At 35.2% G+C, this 20544-nt stretch overlaps 1 protein-coding gene across 1 annotated transcript in view; it reads right to left on the bottom strand.

Moving 5' to 3' along the window:
* Nucleotides 1-20544, bottom strand: part of COL24A1 (collagen type XXIV alpha 1 chain) — a 143682-nt gene that overhangs the window by 87117 nt on the left and 36021 nt on the right. The window contains exons 9-15 of the mRNA XM_039321005.1: nt 14033-14077; nt 12864-12917; nt 9376-9420; nt 8118-8171; nt 7367-7411; nt 3199-3252; nt 2395-2439 (exon numbers count right to left, since the gene is read on the bottom strand). Of these exons, the coding sequence (XP_039176939.1) occupies nt 2395-2439; nt 3199-3252; nt 7367-7411; nt 8118-8171; nt 9376-9420; nt 12864-12917; nt 14033-14077 (342 nt within the window). The remainder of the gene's footprint in view (nt 1-2394; nt 2440-3198; nt 3253-7366; nt 7412-8117; nt 8172-9375; nt 9421-12863; nt 12918-14032; nt 14078-20544) is intronic.

Raw genomic sequence — 20544 nt, 5'->3', positions numbered from 1 at the left:
CATTTCCTCTACTACTCTGAGTAAAAATTGCCAATTTAATTGATCAAAGGCTTTTTCAGCATCTAAAAAAATCAAAGCCGCGGGGATTTGATTGTTCTTGTCCAAATACTCAATTAGATTAACAATTTGTCTAACATTATATTTCATATATATTCCAGATATAAATCCAGATTGATCACTATGAACCAGTTGTTTCAAAACTCGCATTAATCTATTTGCCAATATTTTTGAGAAAATTTTATAATCTGTATTCAAAAGAGATATAGGCCTATAATTTTGGGGCTGGGTCAAATCTTGATCCTCCTTCGGAATCAATGATATGAAAGCCCTTCTCCACGATGGAGGTACCTCTGCTCCCAACAGAATATTATTAAAAAGTTCCTTCAATGGTTCTATCATTTCTTCAGATAACATTTTATAATAAATTGCTGTTAATCCATCTGTACCTGGAGCCTTACCAACTTTCAATTGTTTAATTGCCCAAATAATCTCATCAGAAGTAATTAAACCATTAATCTCATCTCTTTGATCAGAAGTAAGTTTAGGGAAATGTAATTCCTGTAAATACTTTTCTATATCTAAAACATGTATGTTTTCACTGGCATATTACTATAGGTTAAATTATAAAATTCCAATTTGGGGAGTTCCAGGACACGTGATAGAGGGAGTATCTAGGGGAGTAAATTTGGATAAGATTTCTTATAAGGAATTACTTAGTTTGGTTGGACAGCATTGGCAATTAAAGCCTTTAACTGAGTTGAAGCAAGAAAATATTGTATATTCTTGGTTTCATTATAATCAATTGTTATTGAGGTGGAATATAGATAAAAAGGTTGGTATTATTTTAGAGGATGTGAATTTGGTAAAACAGATTAAAGATCAAAGTCGATTTCATATAAAAAGAATTTATAATGCTTTAATAGAATTGGACTCTGAAACGGAGTTAGTTAAAGACTGTATGATTAAATGGCCGCAAAATATCCAAGAGACAATTTTATTGGATACATGGGAGACAATTTGGGTTAGAAATGTAAAATTTACTCAAGCACAAAATTTAAGAGAAAACTTTTATAAAATGTTTTATAGATGGCATTTGGATCCCCAAAAGTTGTCCCGCATGTATCCGAAATTACAGCCAAAATGTTGGAGATGTGCAAATTTAGATGCAACTTATTTTCATATTTGGTGGACTTATAAAGATATTAAAGCTTTTTGGATTAAGATTTGGTGGAATATTCAAAAGATTTTTAAGAAAAAGATAAAGTTTACTCCGCAATTATTTTTGTTGGGTATTATTGTAGATTTGGATGTTAAAGAAACTAATTTGATGTTGAATTTCATAACTGCTGCAAGATTATTGGTGGGGCAATATTGGAAGAAAAACTTATTGCCTACTTTGGAAGAATGGATACTTAAAGTGTCTAATTTAGCAGAAATGGCGAAAATCTCCGCCTATTTGAAGGATCATTCACAAGAAAGATATATTATGGTTTGGAGAAGATGGATTGATTATATTCAGAAGAAGTATGAAACTGAAAAGTATTATCTTGCTTTTGAATAGATTTTAGATAATTATTAATAGTATTAATGGTATTATTATTTTTGTCTTAATTTGTTAATATTTGTTTTGAGAAGGAGTTAAAGTGTATTATGGTTTTGATTGATAGTTTAGTTGGTTTATGTTAGCTAGAGTATGTTTGTTTATTTGTTACCCTGTAATCAGCTCTGGGAAGTGGGGGAGGGGGGGAGGTGATGGGTGGGTTTATATTGTAATTTGTAAAACTTTTAATAAAAAAAAATATGTATGCATTATAGTAAACTAAAATGGCCAAGATTCAAATTAGTCATTTATTTACTGCTTAGTACAGGAATTCAAAGAAAAAGGTTTCAAAGTCTAAATAGCCAGACAACTGCATGAAATTATAGAAAGTATCTTTATAGAGAGTTGTGTAAATTACTATTGTTTCAATATGACACCTATACCTATACCAAATTGTACAAATACTTAACCTAAGCTTAGGAAGAGTTTCTAGCCAGGATTACCCGATTCTGTAATAGCTTTATTCTCTATGCCATCCATCTGTAAACTCACAAGATTCGTTTTTCTCGCCATGCACATGTATACATAATCCAAAATAGACTGTGTTGTTTCTCTCATATAATATATATGCGTAATTCTGTATTTATTTATTTATTTATTTATTTATTTATTTATTTATTTATTTATGTCATATTTATGTAGTGTATATCAGGGGTGGTGGCCCTCTGAGAGCTGTATGCAATGAAATTTCATTTTAATATATGCCGATTAGTGTACAAAGTGACAATAAAGTTATTATTCTATTCTATTCTATTCCATTCCATTTTATTCTCAGAGAAACAATTTATACTCACTCTAAGTCCAGGAAATCCAGGAGGACCAACACCACCAACATTTCCCTTTGAAAAAGTTAAATTAAAGTGATTGAAAATAAACATATTTCTTTATATATGATTCAGAAACATAGGAAAAATCCACTGCATAGTTAATCTACCCAAGAAAATTATAAAAACTGTGCTAGATTAAAAAATAAACCCAGACATTTCTAAATTCAGCATCATATTTTCAAAAGTGTTGTCCCCTGTTATCTACAAGTGTGCAATGTTTTCTTTTGTATTGTCTCTTGTCAGAAATGCAATTTCCTTAAGTTAAAAGGGAAAATCTTCTTTGCATGGTAGATCACAGTCTAGAGACTGGATTTAGGAACTGAAATGGGTACCTCAGACCTCTGCAAGCCCTCAGCAATTAAAAAAAAAAACCCAAACAGAAAAAAGCAACATTTATGGCTCCACTAATTTTTGACATTCTGAAGGTAGGAGGACACAAAATGGGTTACATTTTGTACACTGAAGTTATTTTTTATTAAACATGACATTAACAGGTTTTGATGTACAGGTTAAGGTGCTGGCCTAGAAGCCAGGAGACAAGCCTTAAATATGAAAAACTGGCTGAATGACTGGGCCAGTCACACTCTTTCTCTCTTCCTCCCTCTGACAGTTGTTGTGGGAAAATGGAAGAGGAAGGAGTATTAAGTACGTTTGCCACTTGAGTTTCTTATAAAAGTAATAAAGAAAGATAAAATTCAAATAAATAAATAATCAATCGAATAATCAATTAACTAATTAACTAACTAATTATTAATTAAATATCATACTTACAGGACTTCCATCAGGACCAGGAAGACCTCTGTTTCCAAAATCACCTGGCAATCCCTGGTTAAAACAGGGGGGGGGGGAGAAAAGCATTGTAATGCTAATAAAAATAATCTGGTAACAATTATATTCTTATTCTCTGACATCTTTGAAAAGGCAATTTTTTTTTTCAGGAGAATGTACTGGGTGTTTTTGTTCCAGCAGCTTTCCATAAAATCTGACATGCGTGAATGGTCATGCAGCTCACCCACAGAACATTCATATCATCCAATAAAATGCTTTTTACTGTAACCAGTTTGAAGTTCAGCTGTGTTAAGTATTAAAAAAATCACTAGGGTTATCCATATAACCAGCCATACATGTATGTATTTCAAAGCAGCTTCAGGATGAAACTTTTATTGTTTCTGATTCATTACAGCAACTTAATGGATTAAGAGGTGTGATGGCTCAGCGATTAAAGACACTGAGCTGGTCAGCTGGAAAGCTGACAGCCCAGGACGAGACCCGAGCGCCATACAACAGGGTGAGTTCCCGTTCCTTTCCCCAACTCCTGCCCACCTAGCAGTTCGAAAGCATGCAAATATGAGTAGATAAATAGGCACCACTTTGGTGGGAAAGTGCAGTGTTCTGTGCGCCTTGGCATATAGTCATGCTGCCCACAGAAATGTCTTTGGACAACACTGACTACCTTGACTAAGACATAGCTAAGCACTGTTCTCTAGAGATAGATAAGGCTGGACAGGGGAAACGTTTGCTTTTAGCTTAATGGGGCATTCAGACAACAACCATCCTTTAGTCAAATAATATATTCAGGCTAGGCAGGACTATTTTTTGGTAGCTGAGACATGGTTCTAGTATTTCTGGCAGAGCTGAGTGCTGTGGTCACTGTGGTGGTCATGGGAATGACGATGATTCAAAATAGGTGGAATTCTAAATAGCCAGACTTGGAATTTGTTGGGAGACATCTGCTTTTTATTTCAATGCTATTATGTCTATTTTAGACCTTTGGGGACATAGAAAAAGAAGTGCAGGGGATTCTGTAGTCTCAAGTTGCTTATCTTTTATTTAGCATGTCTAAGCATTTGAATCATTGAAAACATAGGGCCAGCTTTTGAGTAGAAGATAATGGTGATAAAGATTGGTTCTGAAGGCACTGTCAAGTTGTATTCACCAAATAGGAAATCTGTGTCCATGGGAGCAAGGATTAAAATAGCACCAAAAATACCAAGCAATGCTGACCAGTTGTACTTCAAGGTCAGTGGTTTCTCCTGGCTGGCTGACACTAATATATCAAGGCAATACTTTGATTGTCAAATTTAACTCATTTAAAAAGTCTAAAACAACCCATGCTCAGTTCCCCAAGCAGCCACAATTAATTCCACATGTCCGAATGTTTACTTGTCACTTTACAAACGCACACATACAAACATATATTACACACATAAATTACTTTTAGTACATTTTGCAATTATTTGAGGAATTTAGATGCCACCAACTTTAATGCTACCACCTCAAGAAGCCTATTCACATTTTACTAGAAGTAACAATGGATTGGTTTTGTAGTTACAGCAAAAGGTAATCACATATATTAAGCATTTTCTATCCTAATAATTTCTAGTCATAAAAAAGCCTTTATCCCATTGGCCTAATATGAAGTTTGCAAAATCTATGTATCAGACATAATCCAGGAGGTTGTAACTTTAACTTATACTAAAATTTGCCAGTTGGAATGTAATGCACATACTATAGAAAAATACAAGTTTGGAAGAATAAAATATCTCAGCATAACATTAATTTAGTATTTGGATTATAATTTCTTATTGATAAAAGTACTGAAGTCTTTTACCCCTTCATTGGCGTTGGCAAAACAAATACTCCAAATTGCTTCCCAGAAGCAATCTCTTTTTGTTTTAAGCAATTTTAAAGCTAATATCTGCGAAATTCTTGCAAAAAATGTAAGTAGTACAAAATACAAGAAAGTTTCCAGAGAAAGATTCCTACATGATAGGTGATAGAGACAATCAGACATGTATTTTCTGCAATCACCAGGAAATTTGTAATTGAAACAAGAGTGAGGGTGAAGGTTCGTTCTTCAAGCTTGTGGATTGGTTTCTGAACGTTTCATTACCAAGGTAGGTAACATCTTCAGCAGAGTTAGGGGATGTCAATGTCAGTGTCCTTGTTTATAAGGGCTTCAGGTGTGGGTGTGTCAAGTGAGGATCTGTGATGCATCTTGAGATGGGTCAGTTTTGAGTCATCAGTCAGTCTTGTGATGGGTCGGGATGGGGATGTTACATCAGGTCAGAGTCATTGGGAGGTGAACTGCTGGGGGGTAGTTTGCGTGGGTTGGTTGAGGGTCAGTATTGGCTGTGCAGTTGATTTGAATTCTGAGGGGTTTGTAGGCTAGTTATAGGTCAATGTGTTCGTTGATAGAATTGCTTGTGGCGTGCCTGGCTTCAATGAACTCACGAGCATGGCGGGTGGTAGCATGGTTGATGATTTCTGTGTTGCTCCAATCGAACTGGTACTGTTTGGTGTCAGTGTGGGTAGAGATTAAAGATTTGGGATCGAGGTGTTTGACTGCCAGCCAGTGTTCATGGATCCTGGTTTTTAATGGACATGATGTTTGTCCCACGTAAATTGGTTGCAATGGTTATAGTTGATTTTGTAGATTACGTTGTTTCTTTCATCCTTCTGTATCTTGTCTTTGGTTCTGGATAATTCCTGGTGGAGTATGGCTATGGGTTTGTGGGCTATTGCTATTCCTAGGGGTTGGAGAACCCTAGCTGTCATTTCCGACACCTTTTTTATGTATGGTATGGTTAGTTTTTGTGTGATGGTTGTGGTGTGTCAGAATATGAAGTATTTTGGATAGCTGTTATGGAGAAAGACATTGAGCAGCCGTTTCTCTTCTGCTTTTCTTAGTGTTGTGATGCTGCAATGGGTCCTGACCCTTCTGAAGAGGGTCTGGACACAGCTTCTTTTGTGTGCAGTGGGGTGGTTGCTTGCCAAGCTGAGGATCTGGTCCGTGTGTGTAGATTTGCGGTAGATGCATGTTTCCAGTTCTCTGTTGTCTAGTCTCCTTATGTTGATGTTGAGGAATGGGAGCCTGTTGTCGGTTTCCTCTTCGTATGTGAATTTGATCCCAGGGAATCTGTTATTGAGTAGATGGTGTTATTCTTCAATTTGGGAGCATTTGATGATGACGAAGGTGTCATTGATGTAGTGTGTCCAGAATTTTGGTTGGATAGTGGCTAGAGCTATGGATTCGAGTCATGCATGACTGCTTTTACTAGTAGGCCTATATGGGTGATCCCATCAGGGTGCCTTGTACTTGCTTGTAGATTTTCCCATTGAACTTGAAATATGTGTTGAGGCATAGATCTAGGAGTTTCATAATGGTTTCTGTGGATATGGAATGTTCTGTAGTGGCATCATCTTTGTGGGTATGGTATTTAGTGAGTAAGTGGTGAATGGTTTATTTACCCAAGTCGATGTCAACTGAGGTAAAGGGAGCGGTGACATCGAAGGAAGTAACAGTTTTGAATCCTCTTTAAAGGACATCTATTCTTCAACTAATTCTGTATCTAATTCTTCAACTAAGCAGCGCCTCTCTGAAACTGCCTCCCAAAGAAAAAGACACATATTACTCATCAATGCTGTTTCTGAATAAGATTTTATAATTTTATAATTTAAATGCACTGAGTTAATATTAACACACTGAATTCACTATGGAACATTTCTTTCTGCCCATCTCCCTCCGTTATGCTTTGTTTTATTACAAATTGACTTAGAATTCATGTAAGGGTAAAAAATAAATAAATAGTATTTAACTTCTATATACAAGGAACATTTAAGGTGCAATAGGGAGACCAGATCAAGGCTGCAAAAATCTGAACAAGTCATTAGTTGGCAGCATAGAGTTACAGTTTTCTGTGGTGTTTTGCTGCCATCTACTGGTCATCCAGAATTTTGGCAATTTTATGCTGTAATCCTATTAATTAATTAATTAATTAATTAATAAAATTTATATGCCGCCCAATCCCCAGATAATTATTTATCTGCAGGAAGCACCAGTGAAGTTCATTATATTTAGAAATAAGTCTAACCTGAATAAACTGAGCTGTCAATCAATACATGATACCATAAAATGAAATAAATGTTAGCCACTTACTATTCTCCCTTTTATACCTCTTTTTCCAGGTAAGCCTGGAATACCCTGAAAAAAAAATAATATTTAAATTTTTAATAGAAGTTGCAGATTTATTTAGATATACAGTAGTTTGCTATCATTCTTCTTTCATTTTATATTCATCACTACCACTACCAAATTAGAGCTACACTGAATTCCTTTCAAGAGTAATAGTTTCGGCTGAGCAAAGATGACTCAATTTACTCACATTTGTTTTCATAAGTATTGATTATTTTCTTTTCATTTTGCCCATTTTGGACCCTTAATGATATTCAAGGTGGTATTTTTAAAGCTCATAATTAATTCTTATGATTACCCACATTTCTGTTTAGTGAATAGTTAGTCATACTGAGCACAGTAACTGAGGATATCAAAGATACTTAGAAATAAGATCACGAGGCATCAATTATATGGATCATGACGCTATGACTACTTTATTTAATTAGATTTAGACTTCAGTGAAGATTATCACAGAGGGGTTTCCCAGGGGAAGAGAAGCTTCTTCATATAAGCTGGCCTTAAATTGTTGAAAGTTTTAAAAGCATTGAAGTCTGGAAACAGACCAGCAAGCATGATAATATAACTATTACAGCCAGTTCAAATAACAATCTATCTGCCCATTTCAGATAGGTTTTCATACTGTTTCCATGTATAATACAATCATTCAACAGGGTTGGAGCATAAATTTCCATAAAAATGAATAAAAATCTATCCTATATTCTATAAAACCTACTCTTTCTCCCTCAGGTCCAGGATTCCCAGCCACTCCCGGAGGTCCAATGAAACCCTTTGGAATTATAAATAAGAAAAACAAGAAAATGAGAAATTTCTTCCGCAACACATTAAATACAAATTTTACACTTGCCAACACAACTAAAACATAAACTTTATGACTTCTGCAGTCCAGGTTGTTTCCAAAATGTTTGGAACAGGTCTAAGTGGTCCAGAATGTCAGACAAGTTGTGTTGCTGAGATACGTTTTTAAAAACTGAGATGTATTGTTTACCCTGGGCATCATGGTTTATTGTTGTAGCTGTTGTTTATACATTGCTCAAATTCAGTCTTGCAAGATAGGCAGACATATAAAATAAATACATAAATGGCTCAGATACTTTTAGCTTGATTAGCAGATTCACCATTCAGGGTGAGAGTTAACTCTATATTTAGGACAATATACAGGAGCAAAAAGCAATTTTCCCTAATAAGTGCCTGCTGAGTAGCTTGAATTTTAAATTGGGAAAGCTGAGGTAAGAGGCTTATGTCAGAAATCCACAAGCCTGTCCTTAACTTATGACCATAATAGGGCTTACCTGTCACAGTAGTAAGTTGTGATCATGGTCATAAAGGAGTTCACCACATGACCAAACCAATTTTATGACCTTTTGCAGCAGTTGTTAGGTAAATAACTACAGTCATTAAGCAAACCAATTGTTCACACTGGGCTCGTTTTGCCAAAAAATGGAAGTAAATGTCGGGTTTTGGCAAAAGCATTGGAAAACATGGTCATGTGACTGCAGGATGCTGCAAACGGCTGTAAATGTGGACCAGTTGTCGAGCACACAAAATGCAGTCATATGACTATGGGAAGAGTTGTCGTAACTTCAGAACTGGGTCAAAAGTAATCTATGTCGAGGACTACCCGTACTTCTGATTTTATTTGACATCGCAGGCAGAGCCTGAATAGTGTCATCTAAGCACATCTTTATTTATGTAGTCTTCTGATATAAAACTAGTATATCAGGATTTAATATGAAACTAGTATCTCAGGCACAAAAAGGTTTCTATTCACATATGCACGAACACAAAAACTGAAGGATTAACATGAACAGATTGGAGATGATGGGGATGAAAATAAATTCCATATGTTAATGAAACTCATTTTATGAATCAGAATTAATCAGTGAGTAGAGGAAAAAATAACTCTGCATGAAATATCTCTAGCCCTACGTTATGGTTGAGCTAACAAAGCCGTGCATATAATGCTTACTTACTCTTACACCTTTAGGGCCTGGGTTACCTTCGGGTCCTGTTAAACCCTAGCACAAGAAAACATGTCTTTTACATTATTTTTCAAACAAGAAAACAATATATTTAAAAGGTGTTAAAGTTATGAATTTTGCAATGTTGGTAACATGCTTTTTGAAATCATGTCTGTGAAAGTCAACATTCGGTACATATAATGTAGCTCTCAGAGGGCTTGTAAAAGATACATAATTCCTTTGGTATGGGTACTTTTTCCTTTTTTTGCTATAGTCAAATATTCATGAGAATTGCACTCTTACTTCTTCAATAAAATATTTGGTTTAATAGGGTTTCACAAGAATTTTTAATAAACGAAAATCTGGATGCAATTCCATATATTTCCAAATCAATATAATACCAAATATGCCCAACCAAAATCTTTTAAATTCTTGCCCCTTAAGCATATTGCTATTGAGTTATGGAATCAACTATGAAACAGTATTGCAAAGTTTTAATTCCGTATGTCTACGATAATTGTTTATTATTTAACTATTGCTACAGAAGCCAAAAATAAAGTTGAAACTAGTCTGGGTATCTGGATAGCCAGGCTGGATAATTATTTTCCATATATGAAGTACAAAAAGGAAACCTCATCAACATGAAGTTTAGAAAGCCATGAGAAAACTATAGGGCTTTTTTATGCAATCACCAGTCACATGCATTGCATTTTATAAGGCATCCAGACAATTATATTTCTGGCTGAGGAATTCTGGGTGTTGAAGTCCACAAGTCTTCAAAGGACCAAGTTTGAAGACCCCTGAGGAAGAAGATTAATGCAACACCAGGGGCTGTTCGTCCTTAAGCATCATATGGGCCCTTGCCTTGAAGCCGTGAGGGTCTGGATGGGGGTTAACAGACTCAGGCTCAATCCTGACAAGACTGAGTGGCTTTGGATGTTGCCTCCCAAGGATCATGTTAACTGTCCAGTGTTGACTCTAGCAGGGGAAAATATACCCCCTTCGGAGCGGGTTCGCAACTTGGGTGTCCTCCTTGATCCACAGCTGAAATTGGAACATCATTTGACAGCTGTGGCTGGGAGGACCTTTGCACAAGTTCGTCTGTTGCACCAGTTGCGACCCTACCTGGACCGGGAGGTTCTCCTTACAGTCACTCATGCCCTTGTCACCTCACGCCTGGACTACTGCAATGTGCTCTACATGGGGCTACCCTTGAAAAGTATTCGGAGACTACAGTTGGTCCAGAATGCATCCGCGCAAGTGATAGTGGGTGTTCCTCGGTACACCCACGTTACACCTATCCTCCGTGAGCTGCACTGGTTGCCTATTGGTCTCCAGGTCCAATTCAAGGTGTTGGTTATTACCTTTAAAGCTCTATATGGCTCACGGCCAGGCTATTTGCGAGACCGCCTACTATCTCATAGTTCCCTTCGTCCGGTTACATCCCACAGGCTGGGCCTCCTTCAGGTCCTGTCGGCCAAGCAGTTCCATTTAGCGGGGCCGCAGGGGAGGGCTTTCTCTGCCCATGTCTTGGAACCAGCTCCCCCTGGAGATTAGGACCGCTCCCACCCTGTTGGTTTTCCGCAAGCTGCTTAAGACCTGGCTTTTCCGGCAGGCCTGGGGTTTATAAAATCTGACTCCTGGATGAATGTTACTGTATTGTTTGTCTTGTTAAGTTATATTGTGTTTTTATTGTTAGCCATCCGGAGTCCTACGGGAGTGGGGCGGTCTATAAATTTTAATAAAATAAAATAAAAAATAAACATGAAAGCTTTTTTATGCAGTTGGGAGCTAATTTCCTGACTTCTTTCTTACCTTTGAGGACAGAACTCTGATGGGCTCTAAGTATACTCGCTGTGTTTTTGTAGTACCATAATAAAGACATCACCCTACAAGACAGCTGTTAATTCCTATGCATTTGTCTCTCATCGTCTGTTCATTGCACTTTTTTTGTAGTTCATCACTGATATTACTGAAAAAGCAAAAATGACTCCAGTGCTAATTCTTATTTCTTAAGTTCTTTTTGTTAAATAGCTACTGTAATCTGTGTTATATCAGCACTTGTTTCTAATATACATGTAAAAAAACTGCAAGTTTGACATACCTATTTCTTAACATGATGCTTTTTTTTCAGTTATACTATTGGGAGAGTTTCCATTTTAAATCTAGAAGCTTTTTTTAGAATGAACTCTTGATAAGTAACAGTATGGTTTCCCTTCAACTGTATTGTTCGGGATAACTTAGTGAGTGGAAAAATGTATATTGCATAGCTTTTAGATTTTAACTGAAGTCTCTGTTAATGAAAACGAAGCTTTTATGACACTTCTATAGTTTATTAGAGAGAATGTTCATTGTTTTGTGAAAATACAGCCCTTGAGAACACATTTAAAAAACAGTGCTGACTTAGGATCTAGCTTCTTCCATGAAACAGTCATGTTTTAGATTAAGTGTCTAGCATTCTAAATAACATTTTGCTTAAGAGAAGTGCCCAAAGTTAATTAATATTCCATTCAGCTTCTAGAAATGTTATTAGGATTTTGCCATTTTCTATACCCTTTAGATAAAACTTTATTTAGTATATACTTTGAAATCATTTCAACCCTGAGCTACAAATATTCTCTTTCAATAGTATACACTTTATCTACTAAAATATTTTATGCTTGTGTTTGCACAAAACAATAATTGTAGAAAATTCTGGCTTTATCAATCATTCATAAGTTTCACCATTCCACCTGCCTATAGGAATATCTAACAAGCCAAGAATTTGCCAATAAGGAAAAAAAAATCCTAGCTTATCCTAAACCAATTCTTGCTTGCTCTGCTCAAAGCTGGAATCGTAGATCACACAGAATCACCCTGGTTTATATTCTGATATTTTTGGGTAGCTAGTACAAATAACATAAAGAACCTTGGTGGTGCAGTGGCTAAACTGCAGTATTACAGGCAAACTCTGCCCACAGCCTACTGTTTGATACTGATGGGGCTCAAGGTTGACTCAACCTTCTTTCCTTCCAGGGTCAGTAAAATGAAGACTCAGCATGTTGGGGACAATATGCAAATAATGCTTCTACATTGTAAGCAGCCACGAAAGTGCTGTAAAACATTATAGGGCAGTATATAAGGCTAAATGCTATTCCTATGCTATAAACCAATTTATTGTGGGTGAAACAAGCCAAACTCAAGCAATGGATGCCCCAGCACAAGGACTCCAGAATTCTGACTTATGTTTCTTCTAAAAATGCAGCCTGTTATCAGCTACTGTTTGTTTCTTTGTTCATTAGATATAACACCAATATTTCTTTTATAGGATTAATTCTAGAAGATCCTTACCTTTTTTGATATGTGCAAAAAGCATACTTTGGAAACAAACTACACACATTAAATAAGATACAACTACAAATTAAATTAGGTAGGGAGATCTTGATGTATATATATATATATATATATATTTTAAAAAATACAATTTCTGGTAATTTAGGTTTGAAGTATAGTTACTGCACCTGCCTGCCAGGGTAACCAAAAGCCCCAGGGTTGCCAGTCATTCCTAGAATTCCCTAAATTGAGAAGACAAAAATACAGTTTAATCATCTATGTAAGTATGAAATATTCATTACAAGTCCACTCTTCATTTAAGCTTACATAAAACATATTCTGTATGCAGCAGCATAACTCAAGTAAGCAGTGGAGAATGTAACTCAAAATGAGGGAAAGTGCATGGCCATTTTGTAGGGTCTTTTTAGAAAACTTGTAGGGCAGGCATGTCAAACTTTTTACAAAACTTGTAGGGCAGGCATATCAAACATGTAGGGCAGGCATGCCAAAACCGCACCCACCCCATTGCTGGCAACGGGGGAAAAGTTCCGATACGTCACGCGATGTCATGGGTTTGACATGCCTGTTGTAGAGTATAGGAAAAAAAATAAAATAAACTGTAAATTTTCTTTAGAGAAAAGAGTGAGATTTGTAAGCAGGGTGCACAAACTAATGCTAACTATGGCTGTATGATTGCAACTTAGATTGGAATGAAAGTATCAATGCGTTGGTCATCTACAACTGAATGCCATCAACTCTAACTCTCATCAAATATCCTAATGAAATAATCCAAAAGCTGAGGCTAATGCTTATTTTTAGTGACTCAAAAAGTCTCTGGAGTGTTGGGAGTAATGACAGATTTGTGAATAGTGACACTGTTATAATTCCTCTAGTTTTCTTTTTAACAGCAAGAGGTAGCCTATAACTTACTACATTACTTTACATAAATTCTACTATTCTGTTATTCCAAAAGAACATTTAGATATTTTAGTATGTTTTTTAAATTTAATGAATTAACGTATGTTTTTGTACGTAGTGGAAATCAACCAAAAAACCTGTAACAGTTGGGCATGCTTTCATTTTTTTTTAAATGCTGCAAGATACATTGCCTTCTTCTGAATCATTAAGCCATAAATATCTAAGCAATTTACTAGCGATCCATCTCTCTAGCTCACTGCTTTTTATTCTGATTAGCAATGGTTCTCTGATATGTGAGATTTAAATTGGTGTGCAGGATTAAACATTGGCCCATATTCACACAAGACATTTGACAATCAGCCAAGCAAGCAAGCATGAAGAGCTTATTAAATATTTGGGATTAATACATGGCATATCAAATCATGATTGTTTTACTTACTTGTTCCCCTTGCATCCCTCTTTGTCCTGAATATCCCACTAAACCCTGCAGGTATATAAAAAAGAACAAAAACAAATGTTGCACTGATGTCTAAAACTCTCCCAGATGTCCCCATGTAAACAGATTTTTTTTGGTCTCTCCCAAGAGAATTTTGCCAAGTTTAGTTTTTAGACTTGGCAAAATTTCAAGACATGAAGTACGACCGGAAAATATTACTGATATATACAGAGAGAAATCCTTATCTCAGTACAATTACTTTTAAAAATTTCTAATATGTCACCTGGCTGGTATCAAATGTAGATTTATTTTATGGAACATACAACTTATAATTATACATTTATAATTATTCAGATTTGGATATAAATGAAGTAGTTTTCCAATCCCAAATCTTTTTCAAAGCATCTTGAGAAGCTAATTTGATTATAGTAGAAATGCTACTCCACAGACCTCTAAGATTTTAACTAAAAAAGTAAATTTGCTAGAACTATTTTTTTTATACGTTAAAAGAAATATTTTGTTCTTATGACAACAGAAACATGTCAGTAAGATAGCTGATGCGAACTTGTTGAATAATTCAGAATAATTAGAAAGTTCTGGGAAACTTTCTAATCAAATGTGCTGTATATCATGGGAAATATACCATACACTATTATGGGGAAAATCCCATAATATACAGTATATTAACTGGTGAGAGATAGTGTATTGTAATGGTTAAGGTGCTGGACCAGGAGTGAGGAAATATAGTTCCCTCAGGAATGGAAGCTGGCTGGGTGCCCTCTCAGTTCTAGCCTGGGAAGAAAGAAACAACCATCTATAACCCACATTAGGCGAGTATAGATAAATGAAGTCTTCATCCTGGAGTAGATCTATTTAGGGCTGATAATAATACAAATTCAAGTCTAAATTAAGAAAGGCATTGACCAGAAACAGCAAGCTGAGAATTTATCAAAAGTATGAAACATAATTTCACAATATGAGCTCCACCCCTTAGATAATTGCAACAGAAGTATAAAAAGGGTAGGCATTGGCACTGCAAGATCACAACACACATTTAACCATTTTCCAAGCCTCTACAGACGGCCATTATGAAATCATCCATGTGTACAGTTTGATCTGGAGGACAGTATTTTTGAAAGCATCTGAAAATGTTCTATTACCATTTTTTGGGGAAGTTTTTGGTAAAATGAATTATGTGATGATAGCTTGACAATACAGAGGTAACTAGTTACCTGTTTCTTAAAATTCAGTATCAATAAAGCAAGGGAGGAATGAAGCAAGGGCTTATTTGAAGAGCAAGGACAAATCCTTCACATGTAAAGTAGGTCTGAACATAAATATCCATTCTTGGAGTTCCTAAATATTTTTCCACTGTCCATACTCATACTTCAGTACATTTCGCTTCCTCTTCTTGTACATAAAGGAGTTCTAATTCTTTTTTGTGGTGGCTATTCTAAAGGGTTTTAAAGCTAACAATGGAAATACATGCTAGTGATAATTTGTCTGTAAAGGTAAAGAGATATTGCAGCTGATAGAGGTCCTTGCTTATCAGGCAGTAGGTATAATACTTTCATGTGGCGTGGGCTTGCCCCATTTTCTTGGGCTTTAAGAGAAATGTTCGGTTACAGCCAGTGGTGGGATTCAGCTGGTTCGCACCAGCTAATTTTTTGTTGCCCAGGCCTAGAACGGACTTCCGGAACAACTTCCGGTTGTTCACATATTTGAATCCCGTCACTGGTTACAGCAGTAACTTCTGTCTGAGAATCCAGACGGTAGACCACAGCTACTAATTGTTTTCAGACATGCGTACAAATGAGGGGGAAAAATTGACAAAGTGAACAGAACTCATTCTAGTCATTGAATTTGTATAACTATCATTTCATACAGCTTTTTTGAAAAACACATGTGCTTTTAATCCAGTTTTCTTTTAATTACAGGCGGTCCTTGACTTACAAACATTCACTTAGTTCTGAGTTACAATGGCATTTTAAAAAATGATTTACAACTGTCTCTCACATTTACGAGCATGGCAGCCTTGTCAAGTCATGTGATCAAAATGTGGGTGCTTGGCAACCGGCATGCATTTATGATGGTTGCTATATAGTGGGGTCATGTGTTTGCCACTTGTAACTTTCCCAGCTGGCTTCCGACAAGCAAAGCCAATAGAGAAAGCCAGATTCCTTTAACAATTGTGCGAGTCACTTAACAATTGCAGTGATTTGCTTAACAACTAGGGGGGGAAATGTCATAAACTTTGACACAACTGACTTAACAACTTTCCATTGCTTAGCAATAGAAATTCTGTTCCCAATTGTAGTTGTAAGTCAAGGACTACCTGTACTGGGATGATCTGTAATTTTAGACCTATAATGCTTTTTTATTCTCACCTGGAATAAATTAAATAGTAGTTGAATGTAAGGCAGGCTTCTGGCTATTGTTTAAATCTCATTGTATTAATTTTATACATTGAAAGAAACTTTTGAATCTAAAAACTTTACTATACTCTTTTCTGAATGAAACATTGGCTATAAATCCAATAAATAGAATTTCACATTTGTCTGCAATGTGTAACAATTTTCAGATGAAGCATGCTGATGTGTCATGTCTTGTTTACAGCACTGGTGAATCCAACATGAATTCATGCTGATATATTATTCTTGTTCTGTTTAAAATAAACTCTAGAAGACACAATAATAAATTACATGTTTAAACCGATTGTTTTTCATAATTAGCAGCCTCTACATATTTGTTTGAAATTTGGTTAGCAATTCTTCAAATTAATTAGCTATACTTTAAAAAAAATATGCTTGACATTTTGTACAAGTAAAATATCATTTGAATGTTATTCCCAATTATATAAACACGTATGCCTTCCACATGTTCCCAGCAAGACATTTGCAGTAGTTACATCACATTCAATTTTTCTCTTGATCAACTCTTCTGAGTGAGTGGCTGGGAAATAGCACAAGGGTCTTGCTGTGGGATCAAAAGCTGTACACATGTAGAAACCTTAACAGCTGTCTGAATCCCAATTAAAATTTGAACCGAATTTACCTGTCTGAAATCCACTTTACTATATTAATACATTTTTTCTGTTTCTATTCTTACATACATATTGATTGAAAGCAACAGAAAATATATACTATAACCGTTTACTGGTGCACCCTCATATAAAGAAGATACAAAGTTGGAGTAGTCATTATGAATAAGCCAGATCATCCAGGGAAGTAAAAAACAGATTTGATGAGAATTGCACATTTTTGTGGGGCTTATTTATGGAAAACAAGCTCACTACCAAAACTTACTCCCACTCTGCCTGGATAAGCTGACAGCCAGCTTTATCTTAACCATGTCCAAAGCACGTTCTGACAGGGTTCCAACTCAGCATTCAGAAACCTAATGGATGTTGTTGGACAAGATGGCTGTCAGCTTGTTCAGGCAGGACGAGAACGAGTTCTAACAGCAATTTTTTTTTTTTTTACATACAAACCGTATCTAATCCTTTGATGCACAAAGCTGGATCACTGACTGAACTTGTTTCTACTCTGCCTGGACAAGCTGACATCAAAATAAGGATTAGTTGCTGCTATAAAAAGCATTGAGCCATGAAAAATAAATCTGAAACAAAAAATGAAAATATTTTCCTCAAAAATAAAGTAGGAATGATACAAAAAAAGCTTATTCTTCTCATTTAAAATATATTTTTAAATTGGATTGCTTCATTTTTTTCAGCTTTACTTTATAAAGCTGCAAATTTCTATTTCTGTTCTATTGTTTCATTTGACATATAAATGAAAATGTAATGATTTATTTCTTGCTCAACCTTATTCATGAGGGGGGCTTGTTGTTAAACAATTCATTTACATTTTAGAGAGTTATGGCATCACAAGTTTGAAATCTCTTATATAGATCCATAAATCTTGTTTTATTAAAAAAAGACTGGATTTTTTAAAACATGCAAAGCCAAAATCAAATAAATTACATTCTGTTGGTCATGCCATAAACTTTAATATCACATACATTTTGTAATGCCTGCCTGTATCACATTCATTTGACTGCAAGACAGAACTGAGTGGATGAATTGAACCCATATCCAGTGATAAAATCTGATAAAGAAACAAATAACCAAACAGTGCAACCTCATCCTAACCTCAGGCAGATACGTTTTAGTGTCATGGATGCGTACCAAACTGTAATTTTTTAAATTTGTTACTATAGTATTTTACTAAAACATTTTGTAAAAGCTTGTGACTCAGTCTAAAATGATATTGTGAGGCTTAAGTAGTTAGTTCTGAATTACAGGCAGCTGGTTTGGATGTCCTTAATATATAGACAGATAGTTCTTGGGTTACGAGGACAATTGGGACCAGAATTTTGTTGTTGGGTATCAGTTTTGTGTTGTGCCTTTTGATGATGACGAAGAATGATCTTCATTTAACATTAATCTGTTATTTTGTCATCTACAGCTTGACAAATATTAAACATTGTTTATGGATTTGAATAACTTCATTGGATTTTAGACACATATAGGACCACAATGTCTAGAGCCATAGTTACCTCTTTTTTAAAAAGGGATCGACCTTCGTTTTCAAAATGAGCCCTATTCATCTTGGTGGAACCTGCAACATGGGCTGCTAATTGATTAGAATTACTAATAATGTTGGACCTACTAATATATAGATTTTTAAAAAATAAACTAAAGTACAACCAAGCATATAATTTTCAGTTCCAGGTAAATGTACCATCCAAGGAATATTGGTGCAGTAATTCAAGATTTGTTTTTTTTTAGTTGATGAAAGAAGTTGCATTAATCAACAATGTTAAAATAAAGTGAATAAATTTACTAAAAGTAAAATAAATTTACAATTTTTATGAAGGGCTGTTGTGGTAAAACATTTATTTTGTACTTTGACAGAATACAAAATTCAACCCTATTTTTTTTGAAGATAATGCTCCATGCAGATATGACAATCAGTAAAGACTGCTAAAATGACTAGTTATCAGACTAGCCAGATAGATAGCAATAAAATTAAATATTAATCTTTTTTTTAAAGGTCCCTGTTCTAGGACATGGAATCCTGAAGAAATACAAAGCATTTTTCTAAAAATTTAAAAACAAAGTTTGAATTGAAATGTCAGTTTTTTTCAACAAGGAATTGTTCCAGAACACAAATAATAAAAATAGTAAAATTTATTAAGATGCATGCTGATGGATGTGCCCTTGTAAGACAATTCACAGCAAGCTGAATTGATCCCGAGTAGCAACAAAGGAAAAAAAATCCATCGGAAATCTGTGGTCCAGTAAACCAAATGGTTTATCAATAAAGGAGAATATTTGTAGCTCAGGTTGAAATTAGGAATCTTTGGTGCTCTCTGAGCTTGCTTGTTTTCTTGCAGACGTTTTATCACCCAAACTAGGTAACATCATCAGTGCTAATCAAATTGTTTATATTCATTGAGCACTCAGAGATAGTGTAGCTAGCATGCTAACTAATAGGAGGACATAAATTATATTAAGGTCACCTAGATAGTTTTATCAAAACATTTTAACATCATGGTGTCATTTATACTATGTCTGCCTTTTTCTATCTTTTGACTTTGTAAGAGTATATAAGCTATGGTTCTGCCTTTGCTTACTGCTGCCCAACAAGCAGCCAATGCTTTGCTGAAAAGCCCAGCATATACTATATTGCTTACATGCCAACTAAAATTGTGCTGTATTTTCAAAGTAATGTGGTTACAAAAATTACAGTCACATTACATTTTGTAGTTCTGCGTAATGGGAAAAAGTCTTACGAATACTCATGGTGTAAGCTGCAAAGCTCTATATTTCAGACAAGAGGATTCATAGAAAGAGAGATTTGGCTATGTAATGTAATTATAATGTGGGAGACATTATGCAAATGAATACGTTTGATCTCTAAAACAAAAGAAGAGATCAACCTTTCAAAGTACTTTTTATATATAGTCTTGCAGCGTATTATATGAAAGCTAAATAATTATATATGAATATTATAATGCTTTTTCAAGTTCCCTAATATTCTCTTGTCAGTTTATAAATATTAGATATTGAATTAGCCTAATCAACTCTGATCACTCTAATAGATTTGGTGAAGTCTCTACACCAAATAAGCAATCATAAGCTCACTATCATAACTCAGAAGAAACACAGTATAATCTCAACCCATATACTATTTAGTTTTCATAAAATATGCATAATTTCATACAAACAGCAGAATTCCAGTCAAAGGAGCACCTCAATTGCCACAATATTACAATTAATTTGCAAGTTTCCATCATTTACAAGGCAGCCATGATGCCGTATTCAAGTAATTAATATTCTTGTAACAGGGCTTTTCTTGGAAACTCTTTTTCAAAACAGATTTATTTAAACAATGTTTCTTTGGAGTCTTATTGGTTATTGAAAACTTTGTTTCCTACATTTTCAGTATCAGGAGTGGTTCTGATGACGAACTTCAACCTCAGATTCTATAATCTGTAAGAAATTCCTTTTA

This window comes from Crotalus tigris, unplaced genomic scaffold (genome assembly GCF_016545835.1).
Source record: "Crotalus tigris isolate CLP2741 ecotype Arizona unplaced genomic scaffold, ASM1654583v1 scf7180000023718.2468807, whole genome shotgun sequence".
In the NCBI taxonomy this organism is placed as follows: Eukaryota; Metazoa; Chordata; class Lepidosauria; order Squamata; family Viperidae; genus Crotalus; species Crotalus tigris.
Note: the sequence above shows the minus strand (reverse complement) of the source record. Positions and strands in the feature narration are given on the sequence as shown.